The sequence below is a fragment of the Diuraphis noxia genome, unplaced genomic scaffold, assembly GCF_037042655.1.
Source record: "Diuraphis noxia isolate RWA-SAM2 unplaced genomic scaffold, SU_Dnox_SAM2 contig0001, whole genome shotgun sequence".
Classification (NCBI taxonomy): domain Eukaryota; kingdom Metazoa; phylum Arthropoda; class Insecta; order Hemiptera; family Aphididae; genus Diuraphis; species Diuraphis noxia.
In genome coordinates, this window is record NW_028301711.1 from 97,337,848 (window position 1) to 97,355,858 (window position 18,011).

The window sequence follows — 18,011 nt, forward strand, 5'->3', positions numbered from 1 at the left end:
TATAAAAATTAAAATAAGTCGAAACACGCATCCCAAGTTATAATCGAATTGATTTGCACATTCGTTTTATGAATATAACCAAATAATTTGTTTTCGGCGAATTACATTAGTCGTCAACGCGCCCGTTGGCCGTTATGCGTCGGCATCGAAATTATTATTTATTTTTACTCTCGTTCGTTTAATATTTCCGATCATCAACTGATGATATATAACTCGATCATTATCAGAAATTTAAAACAACAATCGTGTTAAACAAAATAAAAAGTACTTAATTGGTAAATAATTATTTAATACAATTTATAAATATATATATATATATATAATATTGATTATAGTTCAGAATTCAAAAAGCTCTAATGTGAGTAAACGGGACATACAAAAGACATAACCGAAGAATTCACTCTGCTGTATAGTGTATCGAGTACCAGAACTTTAGAATGTGAATTCAATAATAAAACATCGTCTATAGTCTGTATTATAGGCTCTATAAACTGCAAAATATTACATCTTGATCCATATCCCTTAAGAAACACGCAAAACACATGTAAAATTAATATATACGAGAATCAACGACAATATAACCTATATAGAATGAAAATGAGTTTTCAGATGCAGTGGCGCGTATAAAAAAAAATATAGTCTGCAGACTACGATGCACCTCACGTAAAAACAAGAATACAGCCAATCAATTAAACCACTTGATCATTTTAATAACCGTATCTAATATACTAACACAGCAGTAGGTAATATGTAATAATAATATAAATTTGTTGTAATAATATATAGCAATACTATAAATGTGTGTATCTAATAATATATTATACTAGGTAGTCTTTGATGTAGTAGGTACTTAATATACTTCAACAATAATAATTATTAATAAAAAATGCCGTACTTTTACTAACAATGATCGATTATCTTAAGATTTACCAAATTACATTTGTAAAAATCAAAACTATACAAATTATTTGTGGTTGGACCAAATAATTTTGTGTTTCCTAGGTTTTACCGAAATCAATGGATTTCGGACATTAATTAACAGTAGTCGGTGAAACCTGGGATTTACCGTTAAATCATAGGTTAACCGATATTCGTACGTTTAACGTAGGTAACACATATATATTTAGTTAATAATTTGTAACTTGTGGTATATGTGTTGAAATCACATCAAAATCTATTTAAACAAAAATCATTATCTTCTGTTTAATGAATTCATAAATGAAATCAATAAATATGAAATTTAGGTAGCAGTTATAACTACACCACAGGCGACAATAAATATAAAATTTCAATAAATTGGTAACTACACATTATCATACAATCGACTATTGATGATTCGAAGTTGACGGGACTGTTGAAAAACTTCATATTACCGTACCGAGAGTTCGAATTAATGAGTAGTTCAAAGTAACGAGAGAAGTAAAAAAAAAAAAATCCTAATTAATGAGAGTTTTGTAAATAATAATTATTAACTATTTCTGCAAATCAGGCGGTACATATTATATATATATATATTGTTTTTAAATTGTAAATTAAATTATATACCTAATATAATTAATATATTGTGTAAATTAAATTATTATCGCTCAGTGTCTAAAAAATTGATTTGTAAACATTGTACCTATAGATCTGTATAGGTAAAATGCAAAAAGGTTCAACTAATTTTGAAATTATGCTGATTGATTATTAAATTAAAGAAACTTTTAATTATTATAAACTATTACTGTTGTTTTATTGACATTAAACACTTAAAATAAATATTTTGTTTGATATAATTTTCAAAATGTATCGACTGTTTCTGACCAGTGATTGATGTTGATCTTCGGAATTAATTGGGAATCACAATGTATAAAATCATCCATTGTGGGTACTAAAAATACCTGTTTCTGCATTGTTGTGACATTATTGCTGTTATCGCAAAAGACTCTGGCAAGCGTCACTTTTCTGATTTCTGTCAGTTGATCTTGAATTAAAAAAAAAAAATTGTTTAGATAAAAATCATTCATTCAAAATGTTTCAAATGTGTACTAACATTCGTTGAATACTTTTGGTAAATCGTAAAAATGTCTATCTGCAGTTCTAGTCCGTACGAACTGTTCTCTGATGATACACCTCATCGTTGGACCAACCATTGCGTCGTCTTCGTGTTTCTCGAATAATGCACCGACCAATAGCTCTATTTTTGTCCAATGTTTGTATTGTTTCAATAACTTTTCAGATGCCTATACATAATATACAGGAATAAAGTAAGAGGTATATGACGATTACATATTTCAAATACGGTTGAACTTACACCGTCCACCATGATCTTGGCTAAATCTTGTGCATCTCTTATTGCTTTTAGTCCACAATATTCTCTATAGTTCGTATAACTTGGAATACCGTGATCGCGGTTTCGTTGCAAATCTAAGCTGACAATATCCATCCCAAACAAATTTTCTGGATGAACAGTGTATAAGTAATTCGTAAGCTAAAAAAAATATTTAAACATAATATTATACATAAGGTAGGTAAATATTTTGAATACAATCTATTATAATATGTACATCTCCATCATTTGTGTGTAAAAACAAAAACAAAAACGAAATTACATTATTTTGATCGTATTTTAAATACCGACCGTTTTTGTAAATAGCATATCGACTTTTTGTGTCTTCTGTGTAGATAGCCCTCTGACAAGTTGATCTATATAATTCAATACTAAATCAGTCGGTCGGTTGTAATGTTCCTTTAGCGAAATACTTCCGTTGAACTCTCGATCTTCCGTATACAAACTAAACAACAATATCAATCAAAATTAATAAATTTGATGACTATTTTTTCGCACAAATGTCAAATACACATCAATCGAAATCTCAGTATATTGTTATATTATTTATAATCAAATTTCAGGTTTGTGCAATCTTAGTGTCACAGGCATTTGCCAATAAAATTTAAATCAATATTGTTTATGAAGTACCTATGATTGGGAATATATTTAAACAACTTCTTAAATGGTAAGAGAAATGGTTTGAGTTTACCTATCTCAAATATATCTAATTCACCTATATGGCATCTTGAGTCATTTTATAATATTTAGAAAGAACGAACTGATAAATTTTCAAGCATTTGCAAATCGTACCTCTGCATACATTACAACGATAAGTTAATATATTGTATAACGGCCTAGTTTTCAAGATAATAATCTATTGTTATAAAATTATTTTAAAAACACGCATTGAAATATGATTACACTGTATGGAGTTCATATGAATTCATTATGTAGATTAATAAATATTTACGCGAAACTAACACTACGAATATGCATTGGTAAAAAAAAAAAATTATAGTTCAGAATCTATAACATTTTATATATTATATTAGATTTGTATTTAATGACTAGGGTATTCAAAATTTCTAGTTTGCTACCAATTTTTAATAACAGCGTTAACCGTATATGAATTATATATGTAACAACGTATAATACAAAAGCTATAGGTAGGTTTGAATGTATAATTCTTTTTTTTATACGATTAAAATAGGTATACAAATTGAAATGATCACAATTCACGACAGCATAAATACAATCTTTGGATACTATACATTTTAAAAATTAATTTATCAACAAAATGGGAATATTCCAAATAGTATAAGTCGATTTTTTGTTAACAATGAACTACAAATTTAAGTTAAAATGACTAAACTTTGAACATATTAACTCGTTAATCCCCTGCCTTTCAAAAATGAACAAATTATATGGTTCTTTATAATGGCTTTATAAGTGAGCCGATAAAGTGCAAAAAAACTCAGTATGGCACATTTGTCCAATCCAGCATTAACTAAATTTGTTCATATTTATTTTTTAAATCATGACCACGAAAACATTGATAATAATATTATAAAATACTGTTTACACAAACCTAATGGATTCGCTAATCATGGAATTAGCGAACGGTAATATAGCGGTCGCGAAGCTGTTGCTAACGCTTGGGTCAGTGCTCTCGTTGTACGCTTTACTGTACCCATTCGTTGACAGTTCAAGTCCGGATCGCCTGATAAAGTTTTGACCTAGCAGCGCTGGCAACCATTCGGCGTACGTGATGTGCTGTATGGACGCTATCACAATTTTCCTAGCCTCTTGAAAAATACGTTCGTCGTCCCAATGCGGGTTGACATGGGACAGAAGTTTGGCCATCCGGTTATGTTCCCTCATCCACAAAGTGTACATCACCGCCATTTGGGGCAGCTCGTTTGCCCGAGTATCGCCAGTCTTATAGCACGTGCCACTGCCAAACTGGCACGCGTTCGAATCGACGACCTCCAGTGGCAAATACTGCGGCTGTAACGTGTCACATTGGTTTTTGTTATAGCACCCCATGTTCGTCAACAATTGCCCATCCGATTTGGTCCTCAGCGACCACGTCCGTTTCGCCGACGAACCGTATACCATCGACCCATCTAAATAATGAGTAGCTTGATTCATCTGCGAAAAATTGGTTACAAATATAATTTGTATGATTTATTTTAAATCCGGAAAGTCTGTTGTGAATATTTAATAATGTTATAAAATTGTGCACCACTCCATATACCTACCGCACATTTATTTTTGTAGATTTTTAAATTTATTATTTTAATTAAAAATGTAAAAACAAGTAATGTATTAATCAAACGAGTTATTATTTGCCTAATTTTAGTTATTGAAATAAACATAATATAATATACATTCATCGTTATAGGATTATCTTATACGATTCTTACTTGTTCCCTGGGACCAAAAGTACAATCGGACCGCACTGCAGGCACCGAGCGCACGTAGTTCATACACCGAATTATAGTGTTTGGCGTAAGATTCATCATGTTATAAAATGGATCACCATCCTCTACCACTACTTGCATGCACAATTCGTTAGTGTCTCGAGGAGATAGATTCAGTCCGTTACGATCACAACAGTTCACTGATTTGTTCCTTTTCACTATACATTTAATATACGTAAGCATGCATTAATTACAACTAATCAATATATATGGTTATATAGTAATCTTACTCATTCCAGAAATTGCTGTGTGTGACAGATCGTGGCCTATAAAAATCGTCCAGTACGCCATCGTTATCGTTTTTAAGTCGTCTGGTGAGTTCTCGTCGTTGACCAGTGCTACACTAAGCTTTCTTGCATTGGGTGGAGAATGAATAGAATAATGATCCAAAACACCTGTGTAGACGATTAATAAAATCTTAGAATTAAATCATCATAATATGTAAATCTTAATAAGTAAAACAATATTAATGAATATTACTATATAAGCTATTAGCATAGGCGGGAAACAGCAAACGTTTATAAGGCGTAGTTGCCTTTCCTAAAGAGGAATGTTTTAAATTGTTACAAGAACCGTCAGGACTACGGTAGTTCATGTTCATTCGTATACACGCAGTTTCATTGTAATACATGGCCAAACACTTGTGACCCAAGGAAGTCTTGTCTAGTTTCACTTTCGATATGTCTTTGGCACATTGTTCTTGACTACCAACATAGTAACTGAAATGATATTTTAATTTATTCATATAAAAATTATTATTTATATATGTATTGTGTGATTATACTTAGGGCAGTAGCTTCTAATTATGTAGTCCGAAGCTTTAGCAATAATTTCGGCATTCCAATAAACTGAATATCCGTTTTCGGAAAGCTGAGAATTGATCAGTTGTCCATGAGGCGGGCTTCCTATATCCATACCAATATATTGACCAAGATCATGATTTCCGAAACTGTTGGCATGATCAATATATTTTTCTAATTCACCGATTTTGATATTTTGGTACCAGTTTCCTAAGGTTATCAAATTCAAATTACGTACATGTACAAAACAACAAATAAAATTATTATTCATACCTTTACAAAATGATGATGAGAATGCCAACAAACAGATTAACAGATTTATAGATGTCAAGGAATTCATTCTGCTAATAATTATCAGCTGTAATCATCAAAGCAATATGTATTATTATTATTGATCATTACTATAATTTTGAATATTTAACATAAATTATTGTATTATTACGTTAAATAAATAATATTGATTGCGTTAAAATACATTTACTAATTATCATATACTTCTCATAAACTAATCACTAACATATCAGCTTGTTAAATTTGTTAGAAGTTTTTTTTTTTAAATAATCTTAATATAATAGACACTACTCACTATTATTTATGTGTCGTATTCAGAATTAATTACTTTCGTGTATTTAATTAAATTAAATTTAGTGAATATTTTCATCTGATAAAATGTATTAATAGATTAATCGATACTATTAACTATTATAATATGATTCTATGTTTTGAATAATGAGATTGCTATGAATATTTTAATACACAATATAACTAAAATACTGATATAAATTAGCATAAATATACTATAGTAAAAAATTAAAATTGAAAGTTAATAAAAATAATATTATTTTCTGTTTTTATATACTTTATTCATCGATTTTAGTTGCAGACTGCAGTTAAACAACGTAAATATCCTTCGCGTATACCTACAATTAGCTTTTTACCATTTCAGCTGTTTACAAAAATTAAATTAAAAATTGTTTTGTTTTAATTATGTAATAACATGACATGATATTCATAACAATTTACATGTTTAATTAATAATGTTGGGTATGTTTAATTTTTGGGTTTTGTAAAAAATTTCAAATCTATCAACTGCTTTATTGTTCGCTATTATTTTATATACTATACTATAAACGACTTATGTCTGGCATAAATCTGAAAACTATTAACAAATTATTTATTTTAATGTGGGATATTTGATTTTAAATTTAATAGATATATTTAAGGCCTCATCAGCTGTTTGTCCTACCATACCTGATATTATAAAATTCTCGATAGCCGATATTACTTATTATTCTATAAATTAACGTTTGGTACTTACCGTGAATAAAATTGTTTTCTTTAATATATTATGAATTTTATTCTGCTCTATTCTTTCCGTTGACTGCTGTCGTGTGATTGAATTTGTATTGATTGTATCGTTAAGGCACTAAAAGTCCTCGGCTAATAACTGAAATATTTTTAATACCTCGGGTTTTCGATTCGTTATCGAGGTGGTATGACGGAGAGTTCTGAGTGCGTTTTAATAACTGGCCGTGTTTCTTACCGACTATGGCCCAGTGGTAGGGGCGGCGCGACGATCCGACGTCGATAATCTGATGCTTGTGGTCATACGAGTGGTTCCCCATGCCTGGGCGCGTATTTGCGAATCATCAGTGAAATATTGTAGTGTACAGACACGCTACATATGCCAACCAGTTTCGGACACTATCAGTTAGTATCCTGAAATACGCTGCCGGGCCATCGGCGAACAATGAGCATATTGTGTTGAAACCTACCCTACTACAAATAACCGATCCTACCTCTACATTTCCCATACAAACATAATATAAATGAATCACATATTTTATATTTTAAATAAGAATTTCGTTCGTTCGGTTCACGAATCTGACACGGTACGCATAGGGTTGCCAACCGTCCAGGTTTCGACTGGACAGTTTAGATTTTCTGGTTCCTGTTCAGTGTATAACCACTGTATCGTAACAAAGATTATCGCTTAATTAATATACAATAACTTTATTTATTATATTAATTATTCAAATAATTTACAAGTTTTATATACTTTAACTCATATATCGTATTATCAGAAATAAAGTAAAATCCAATAAAAAAAATATATTTATAAGGTTATGTTTTCAGTAGGTGTCCAGTTTTTGAAATTACAAAGGTTGGCAACCCTAGGTACCGCAGCGACCTGTCTACTATAAACCACCACCACGAATGACAACGATGCGACACCGCCAACCCTTCCCCCCATCCCCAAGTCCAAGTGCCTAGGCGGGACGGGAAGAAAAGTCGCGACGGACGAGTACCGGTCGCCGGCGATCTGGCATCTTTTGTACGGCTCGTGTATATGTATATGTGTACAAGTGCACTTGCACTACCTACCCGAACACAAGAAACATTGAAAAACGAAATCATAATAATACAATTAAGTGCCTGTAGTGTTATTAAGATTATTTTTCAAAATATGAAAATATAAATTCAGAATATTATGAAAATAATATAATATTTGGATTGGGTTTTTTTTTTCGAAGGCCAAACAATTGGGCAGTTGTCCGCGACGGGACGGTATCGCCGTGTATTATGGTGGTTGCAGTAGTGCACACAATCGCTGTGCACATTTGTACAGTATAAAAATTAAAATAAGTCGAAACACGCATCCCAAGTTATAATCGAATTGATTTGCACATTCGTTTTATGAATATAACCAAATAATTTGTTTTCGGCGAATTACATTAGTCGTCAACGCGCCCGTTGGCCGTTATGCGTCGGCATCGAAATTATTATTTATTTTTACTCTCGTTCGTTTAATATTTCCGATCATCAACTGATGATATATAACTCGATCATTATCAGAAATTTAAAACAACAATCGTGTTAAACAAAATAAAAAGTACTTAATTGGTAAATAATCGAAATTTGTAAACAATTATTTAATACAATTTATAAATATATATATATATATATAATATTGATTATAGTTCAGAATTCAGAAAGCTCTAATGTGAGTAAACGGGACATACAAAAGACATAACCGAAGAATTCACTCTGCTGTATAGTGTATCGAGTACCAGAACTTTAGAATGTGAATTCAATAATAAAACATCGTCTATAGTCTGTATTATAGGCTCTATAAACTGCAAAATATTACATATTGATCCATATCCCTTAAGAAACACGCAAAACACATGTAAAATTAATATATACGAGAATCAACGACAATATAACCTATATAGAATGAAAATGAGTTTTCAGATGCAGTGGCGCGTATAAAAAAAAATATAGTCTGCAGACTACGATGCACCTCACGTAAAAACAAGAATACAGCCAATCAATTAAACCACTTGATCATTTTAATAACCGTATCTAATATACTAACACAGCAGTAGGTAATATGTAATAATAATATAAATTTGTTGTAATAATATATAGCAATACTATAAATGTGTGTATCTAATAATATATTATACTAGGTAGTCTTTGATGTAGTAGGTACTTAATATACTTCAACAATAATAATTATTAATAAAAAATGCCGTACTTTTACTAACAATGATCGATTATCTTAAGATTTACCAAATTACATTTGTAAAAATCAAAACTATACAAATTATTTGTGGTTGGACCAAATAATTTTGTGTTTCCTAGGTTTTACCGAAATCAATGGATTTCGGACATTAATTAACAGTAGTCGGTGAAACCTGGGATTTACCGTTAAATCATAGGTTAACCGATATTCGTACGTTTAACGTAGGTACACATATATATTTAGTTAATAATTTGTAACTTAAGGTATATGTGTTGAAATCACATCAAAATCTATTTAAACAAAAATCATTATCTTCTGTTTAATGAATTCATAAATGAAATCAATAAATATGAAATTTAGGTAGCAGTTATAACTACACCACAGGCGACAATAAATATAAAATTTCAATAAATTGGTAACTACACATTATCATACAATCGACTATTGATGATTCGAAGTTGACGGGACTGTTGAAAAACTTCATATTACCGTACCGAGAGTTCGAATTAATGAGTAGTTCAAAGTAACGAGAGAAGTAAAAAAAAAAAAATCCTAATTAATGAGAGTTTTGTAAATAATAATTATTAACTATTTCTGCAAATCAGGCGGTACATATTATATATATATATATTGTTTTTAAATTGTAAATTAAATTATATACCTAATATAATTAATATATTGTGTAAATTAAATTATTATCGCTCAGTGTCTAAAAAATTGATTTGTAAACATTGTACCTATAGATCTGTATAGGTAAAATGCAAAAAGGTTCAACTAATTTTGAAATTATGCTGATTGATTATTAAATTAAAGAAACTTTTAATTATTATAAACTATTACTGTTGTTTTATTGACATTAAACACTTAAAATAAATATTTTGTTTGATATAATTTTCAAAATGTATCGACTGTTTCTGACCAGTGATTGATGTTGATCTTCGGAATTAATTGGGAATCACAATGTATAAAATCATCCATTGTGGGTACTAAAAATACCTGTTTCTGCATTGTTGTGACATTATTGCTGTTATCGCAAAAGACTCTGGCAAGCGTCACTTTTCTGATTTCTGTCAGTTGATCTTGAATTAAAAAAAAAAAATTGTTTAGATAAAAATCATTCATTCAAAATGTTTCAAATGTGTACTAACATTCGTTGAATACTTTTGGTAAATCGTAAAAATGTCTATCTGCAGTTCTAGTCCGTACGAACTGTTCTCTGATGATACACCTCATCGTTGGACCAACCATTGCGTCGTCTTCGTGTTTCTCGAATAATGCACCGACCAATAGCTCTATTTTTGTCCAATGTTTGTATTGTTTCAATAACTTTTCAGATGCCTATACATAATATACAGGAATAAAGTAAGAGGTATATGACGATTACATATTTCAAATACGGTTGAACTTACACCGTCCACCATGATCTTGGCTAAATCTTGTGCATCTCTTATTGCTTTTAGTCCACAATATTCTCTATAGTTCGTATAACTTGGAATACCGTGATCGCGGTTTCGTTGCAAATCTAAGCTGACAATATCCATCCCAAACAAATTTTCTGGATGAACAGTGTATAAGTAATTCGTAAGCTAAAAAAAATATTTAAACATAATATTATACATAAGGTAGGTAAATATTTTGAATACAATCTATTATAATATGTACATCTCCATCATTTGTGTGTAAAAACAAAAACAAAAACGAAATTACATTATTTTGATCGTATTTTAAATACCGACCGTTTTTGTAAATAGCATATCGACTTTTTGTGTCTTCTGTGTAGATAGCCCTCTGACAAGTTGATCTATATAATTCAATACTAAATCAGTCGGTCGGTTGTAATGTTCCTTTAGCGAAATACTTCCGTTGAACTCTCGATCTTCCGTATACAAACTAAACAACAATATCAATCAAAATTAATAAATTTGATGATTATTTTTTCGCACAAATGTCAAATACACATCAATCGAAATCTCAGTATATTGTTATATTATTTATAATCAAATTTCAGGTTTGTGCAATCTTAGTGTCACAGGCATTTGCCAATAAAATTTAAATCAATATTGTTTATGAAGTACCTATGATTGGGAATATATTTAAACAACTTCTTAAATGGTAAGAGAAATGGTTTGAGTTTACCTATCTCAAATATATCTAATTCACCTATATGGCATCTTGAGTCATTTTATAATATTTAGAAAGAACGAACTGATAAATTTTCAAGCATTTGCAAATCGTACCTCTGCATACATTACAACGATAAGTTAATATATTGTATAACGGCCTAGTTTTCAAGATAATAATCTATTGTTATAAAATTATTTTAAAAACACGCATTGAAATATGATTACACTGTATGGAGTTCATATGAATTCATTATGTAGATTAATAAATATTTACGCGAAACTAACACTACGAATATGCATTGGTAAAAAAAAAAAATTATAGTTCAGAATCTATAACATTTTATATATTATATTAGATTTGTATTTAATGACTAGGGTATTCAAAATTTCTAGTTTGCTACCAATTTTTAATAACAGCGTTAACCGTATATGAATTATATATGTAACAACGTATAATACAAAAGCTATAGGTAGGTTTGAATGTATAATTCTTTTTTTTATACGATTAAAATAGGTATACAAATTGAAATGATCACAATTCACGACAGCATAAATACAATCTTTGGATACTATACATTTTAAAAATTAATTTATCAACAAAATGGGAATATTCCAAATAGTATAAGTCGATTTTTTGTTAACAATGAACTACAAATTTAAGTTAAAATGACTAAACTTTGAACATATTAACTCGTTAATCCCCTGCCTTTCAAAAATGAACAAATTATATGGTTCTTTATAATGGCTTTATAAGTGAGCCGATAAAGTGCAAAAAAACTCAGTATGGCACATTTGTCCAATCCAGCATTAACTAAATTTGTTCATATTTATTTTTTAAATCATGACCACGAAAACATTGATAATAATATTATAAAATACTGTTTACACAAACCTAATGGATTCGCTAATCATGGAATTAGCGAACGGTAATATAGCGGTCGCGAAGCTGTTGCTAACGCTTGGGTCAGTGCTCTCGTTGTACGCTTTACTGTACCCATTCGTTGACAGTTCAAGTCCGGATCGCCTGATAAAGTTTTGACCTAGCAGCGCTGGCAACCATTCGGCGTACGTGATGTGCTGTATGGACGCTATCACAATTTTCCTAGCCTCTTGAAAAATACGTTCGTCGTCCCAATGCGGGTTGACATGGGACAGAAGTTTGGCCATCCGGTTATGTTCCCTCATCCACAAAGTGTACATCACCGCCATTTGGGGCAGCTCGTTTGCCCGAGTATCGCCAGTCTTATAGCACGTGCCACTGCCAAACTGGCACGCGTTCGAATCGACGACCTCCAGTGGCAAATACTGCGGCTGTAACGTGTCACATTGGTTTTTGTTATAGCACCCCATGTTCGTCAACAATTGCCCATCCGATTTGGTCCTCAGCGACCACGTCCGTTTCGCCGACGAACCGTATACCATCGACCCATCTAAATAATGAGTAGCTTGATTCATCTGCGAAAAATTGGTTACAAATATAATTTGTATGATTTATTTTAAATCCGGAAAGTCTGTTGTGAATATTTAATAATGTTATAAAATTGTGCACCACTCCATATACCTACCGCACATTTATTTTTGTAGATTTTTAAATTTATTATTTTAATTAAAAATGTAAAAACAAGTAATGTATTAATCAAACGAGTTATTATTTGCCTAATTTTAGTTATTGAAATAAACATAATATAATATACATTCATCGTTATAGGATTATCTTATACGATTCTTACTTGTTCCCTGGGACCAAAAGTACAATCGGACCGCACTGCAGGCACCGAGCGCACGTAGTTCATACACCGAATTATAGTGTTTGGCGTAAGATTCATCATGTTATAAAATGGATCACCATCCTCTACCACTACTTGCATGCACAATTCGTTAGTGTCTCGAGGAGATAGATTCAGTCCGTTACGATCACAACAGTTCACTGATTTGTTCCTTTTCACTATACATTTAATATACGTAAGCATGCATTAATTACAACTAATCAATATATATGATTATATAGTAATCTTACTCATTCCAGAAATTGCTGTGTGTGACAGATCGTGGCCTATAAAAATCGTCCAGTACGCCATCGTTATCGTTTTTAAGTCGTCTGGTGAGTTCTCGTCGTTGACCAGTGCTACACTAAGCTTTCTTGCATTGGGTGGAGAATGAATAGAATAATGATCCAAAACACCTGTGTAGACGATTAATAAAATCTTAGAATTAAATCATCATAATATGTAAATCTTAATAAGTAAAACAATATTAATGAATATTACTATATAAGCTATTAGCATAGGCGGGAAACAGCAAACGTTTATAAGGCGTAGTTGCCTTTCCTAAAGAGGAATGTTTTAAATTGTTACAAGAACCGTCAGGACTACGGTAGTTCATGTTCATTCGTATACACGCAGTTTCATTGTAATACATGGCCAAACACTTGTGACCCAAGGAAGTCTTGTCTAGTTTCACTTTCGATATGTCTTTGGCACATTGTTCTTGACTACCAACATAGTAACTGAAATGATATTTTAATTTATTCATATAAAAATTATTATTTATATATGTATTGTGTGATTATACTTAGGGCAGTAGCTTCTAATTATGTAGTCCGAAGCTTTAGCAATAATTTCGGCATTCCAATAAACTGAATATCCGTTTTCGGAAAGCTGAGAATTGATCAGTTGTCCATGAGGCGGGCTTCCTATATCCATACCAATATATTGACCAAGATCATGATTTCCGAAACTGTTGGCATGATCAATATATTTTTCTAATTCACCGATTTTGATATTTTGGTACCAGTTTCCTAAGGTTATCAAATTCAAATTACGTACATGTACAAAACAACAAATAAAATTATTATTCATACCTTTACAAAATGATGATGAGAATGCCAACAAACAGATTAACAGATTTATAGATGTCAAGGAATTCATTCTGCTAATAATTATCAGCTGTAATCATCAAAGCAATATGTATTATTATTATTGATCATTACTATAATTTTGAATATTTAACATAAATTATTGTATTATTACGTTAAATAAATAATATTGATTGCGTTAAAATACATTTACTAATTATCATATACTTCTCATAAACTAATCACTAACATATCAGCTTGTTAAATTTGTTAGAAGTTTTTTTTTTTAAATAATCTTAATATAATAGACACTACTCACTATTATTTATGTGTCGTATTCAGAATTAATTACTTTCGTGTATTTAATTAAATTAAATTTAGTGAATATTTTCATCTGATAAAATGTATTAATAGATTAATCGATACTATTAACTATTATAATATGATTCTATGTTTTGAATAATGAGATTGCTATGAATATTTTAATACACAATATAACTAAAATACTGATATAAATTAGCATAAATATACTATAGTAAAAAATTAAAATTGAAAGTTAATAAAAATAATATTATTTTCTGTTTTTATATACTTTATTCATCGATTTTAGTTGCAGACTGCAGTTAAACAACGTAAATATCCTTCGCGTATACCTACAATTAGCTTTTTACCATTTCAGCTGTTTACAAAAATTAAATTAAAAATTGTTTTGTTTTAATTATGTAATAACATGACATGATATTCATAACAATTTACATGTTTAATTAATAATGTTGGGTATGTTTAATTTTTGGGTTTTGTAAAAAATTTCAAATCTATCAACTGCTTTATTGTTCGCTATTATTTTATATACTATACTATAAACGACTTATGTCTGGCATAAATCTGAAAACTATTAACAAATTATTTATTTTAATGTGGGATATTTGATTTTAAATTTAATAGATATATTTAAGGCCTCATCAGCTGTTTGTCCTACCATACCTGATATTATAAAATTCTCGATAGCCGATATTACTTATTATTCTATAAATTAACGTTTGGTACTTACCGTGAATAAAATTGTTTTCTTTAATATATTATGAATTTTATTCTGCTCTATTCTTTCCGTTGACTGCTGTCGTGTGATTGAATTTGTATTGATTGTATCGTTAAGGCACTAAAAGTCCTCGGCTAATAACTGAAATATTTTTAATACCTCGGGTTTTCGATTCGTTATCGAGGTGGTATGACGGAGAGTTCTGAGTGCGTTTTAATAACTGGCCGTGTTTCTTACCGACTATGGCCCAGTGGTAGGGGCGGCGCGACGATCCGACGTCGATAATCTGATGCTTGTGGTCATACGAGTGGTTCCCCATGCCTGGGCGCGTATTTGCGAATCATCAGTGAAATATTGTAGTGTACAGACACGCTACATATGCCAACCAGTTTCGGACACTATCAGTTAGTATCCTGAAATACGCTGCCGGGCCATCGGCGAACAATGAGCATATTGTGTTGAAACCTACCCTACTACAAATAACCGATCCTACCTCTACATTTCCCATACAAACATAATATAAATGAATCACATATTTTATATTTTAAATAAGAATTTCGTTCGTTCGGTTCACGAATCTGACACGGTACGCATAGGGTTGCCAACCGTCCAGGTTTCGACTGGACAGTTTATATTTTCTGGTTCCTGTTCAGTGTATAACCACTGTATCGTAACAAAGATTATCGCTTAATTAATATACAATAACTTTATTTATTATATTAATTATTCAAATAATTTACAAGTTTTATATACTTTAACTTATATATCGTATTATCAGAAATATAGTAAAATCCAATAAAAAAAATATATTTATAAGGTTATGTTTTCAGTAGGTGTCCAGTTTTTGAAATTACAAAGGTTGGCAACCCTAGGTACCGCAGCGACCTGTCTACTATAAACCACCACCACGAAAGACAACGATGCGACACCGCCAACCCTTCCCCCCATCCCCAAGTCCAAGTGCTTAGGCGGGAGGGGAAGAAAAGTCGCGACGGACGAGTACCGGTCGCCGGCGATCTGGCATCTTTTGTACGGCTCGTGTATATGTATATGTGTACAAGTGCACTTGCACTACCTACCCGAACTCAAGAAACATTGAAAAACGAAATCATAATAATACAATTAAGTGCCTGTAGTGTTATTAAGATTATTTTTCAAAATATGAAAATATAAATTCAGAATATTATGAAAATAATATAATATTTGGATTGGGTTTTTTTTTTCGAAGGCCAAACAATTGGGCAGTTGTCCGCGACGGGACGGTATCGCCGTGTATTATGGTGGTTGCAGTAGTGCACACAATCGCTGTGCACATTTGTACAGTATAAAAATTAAAATAAGTCGAAACACGCATCCCAAGTTATAATCGAATTGATTTGCACATTCGTTTTATGAATATAACCAAATAATTTGTTTTCGGCGAATTACATTAGTCGTCAACGCGCCCGTTGGCCGTTATGCGTCGGCATAGAAATTATTATTTATTTTTACTCTCGTTCGTTTAATATTTCCGATCATCAACTGATGATATATAACTCGATCATTATCAGAAATTTAAAACAACAATCGTGTTAAACAAAATAAAAAGTACTTAATTGGTAAATAATCGAAATTTGTAAACAATTATTTAATACAATTTATAAATATATATATATATATAATATTGATTATAGTTCAGAATTCAAAAAGCTCTAATGTGAGTAAACGGGACATACAAAAGACATAACCGAAGAATTCACTCTGCTGTATAGTGTATCGAGTACCAGAATTTTAGAATGTGAATTCAATAATAAAACATCGTCTATAGTCTGTATTATAGGCTCTATAAACTGCAAAATATTACATCTTGATCCATATCCCTTAAGAAACACGCAAAACACATGTAAAATTAATATATACGAGAATCAACGACAATATAACCTATATAGAATGAAAATGAGTTTTCAGATGCAGTGGCGCGTATAAAAAAAAATATAGTCTGCAGACTACGATGCACCTCACGTAAAAACAAGAATACAGCCAATCAATTAAACCACTTGATCATTTTAATAACCGTATCTAATATACTAACACAGCAGTAGGTAATATGTAATAATAATATAAATTTGTTGTAATAATATATAGCAATACTATAAATGTGTGTATCTAATAATATATTATACTAGGTAGTCTTTGATGTAGTAGGTACTTAATATACTTCAACAATAATAATTATTAATAAAAAATGCCGTACTTTTACTAACAATGATCGATTATCTTAAGATTTACCAAATTACATTTGTAAAAATCAAAACTATACAAATTATTTGTGGTTGGACCAAATAATTTTGTGTTTCCTAGGTTTTACCGAAATCAATGGATTTCGGACATTAATTAACAGTAGTCGGTGAAACCTGGGATTTACCGTTAAATCATAGGTTAACCGATATTCGTACGTTTAACGTAGGTAACACATATATATTTAGTTAATAATTTGTAACTTGTGGTATATGTGTTGAAATCACATCAAAATCTATTTAAACAAAAATCATTATCTTCTGTTTAATGAATTCATAAATGAAATCAATAAATATGAAATTTAGGTAGCAGTTATAACTACACCACAGGCGACAATAAATATAAAATTTCAATAAATTGGTAACTACACATTATCATACAATCGACTATTGATGATTCGAAGTTGACGGGACTGTTGAAAAACTTCATATTACCGTACCGAGAGTTCGAATTAATGAGTAGTTCAAAGTAACGAGAGAAGTAAAAAAAAAAAATTCTAATTAATGAGAGTTTTGTAAATAATAATTATTAACTATTTCTGCAAATCAGGCGGTACATATTATATATATATATATATTGTTTTTAAATTGTAAAT

General features: G+C 30.7%; 2 protein-coding genes across 3 annotated transcripts; both read right to left on the reverse strand.

Moving 5' to 3' along the window:
* Positions 1-1,734: 1,734 nt before the first annotated feature.
* LOC149062598 (immunomodulatory peroxidase-like) lies at positions 1,735-7,581 on the reverse strand. 2 transcript variants are annotated; one of them, XM_089215737.1, is made up of 12 exons: positions 7,138-7,581; positions 6,913-7,041; positions 5,868-5,952; positions 5,579-5,804; positions 5,275-5,513; positions 5,025-5,189; positions 4,738-4,952; positions 3,900-4,462; positions 2,621-2,774; positions 2,294-2,470; positions 2,033-2,222; positions 1,735-1,963 (listed from the first exon to the last, which is right to left on the reverse strand). In XM_089215737.1, the coding sequence occupies exons 3-12, from the start codon at positions 5,932-5,934 to the stop codon at positions 1,779-1,781; spliced, it is 2,181 nt and encodes a 726-aa protein (XP_089071863.1). In that variant the 5' UTR covers positions 5,935-5,952; positions 6,913-7,041; positions 7,138-7,581; the 3' UTR covers positions 1,735-1,778. The 2 variants fall into 2 exon arrangements, with proteins under 2 accessions (XP_089071863.1, XP_089071862.1); XM_089215736.1 differs by having other exon boundaries at positions 6,913-7,581.
* A 2,392-nt stretch (positions 7,582-9,973) lies between these two features.
* LOC149062599 (immunomodulatory peroxidase-like) lies at positions 9,974-15,679 on the reverse strand. Its single transcript, XM_089215743.1, has 12 exons — positions 15,377-15,679; positions 15,152-15,280; positions 14,107-14,191; positions 13,818-14,043; positions 13,514-13,752; positions 13,264-13,428; positions 12,977-13,191; positions 12,139-12,701; positions 10,860-11,013; positions 10,533-10,709; positions 10,272-10,461; positions 9,974-10,202 (listed from the first exon to the last, which is right to left on the reverse strand). The coding sequence occupies exons 3-12, from the start codon at positions 14,171-14,173 to the stop codon at positions 10,018-10,020; spliced, it is 2,181 nt and encodes a 726-aa protein (XP_089071869.1). The 5' UTR covers positions 14,174-14,191; positions 15,152-15,280; positions 15,377-15,679; the 3' UTR covers positions 9,974-10,017.
* Positions 15,680-18,011: the final 2,332 nt, after the last annotated feature.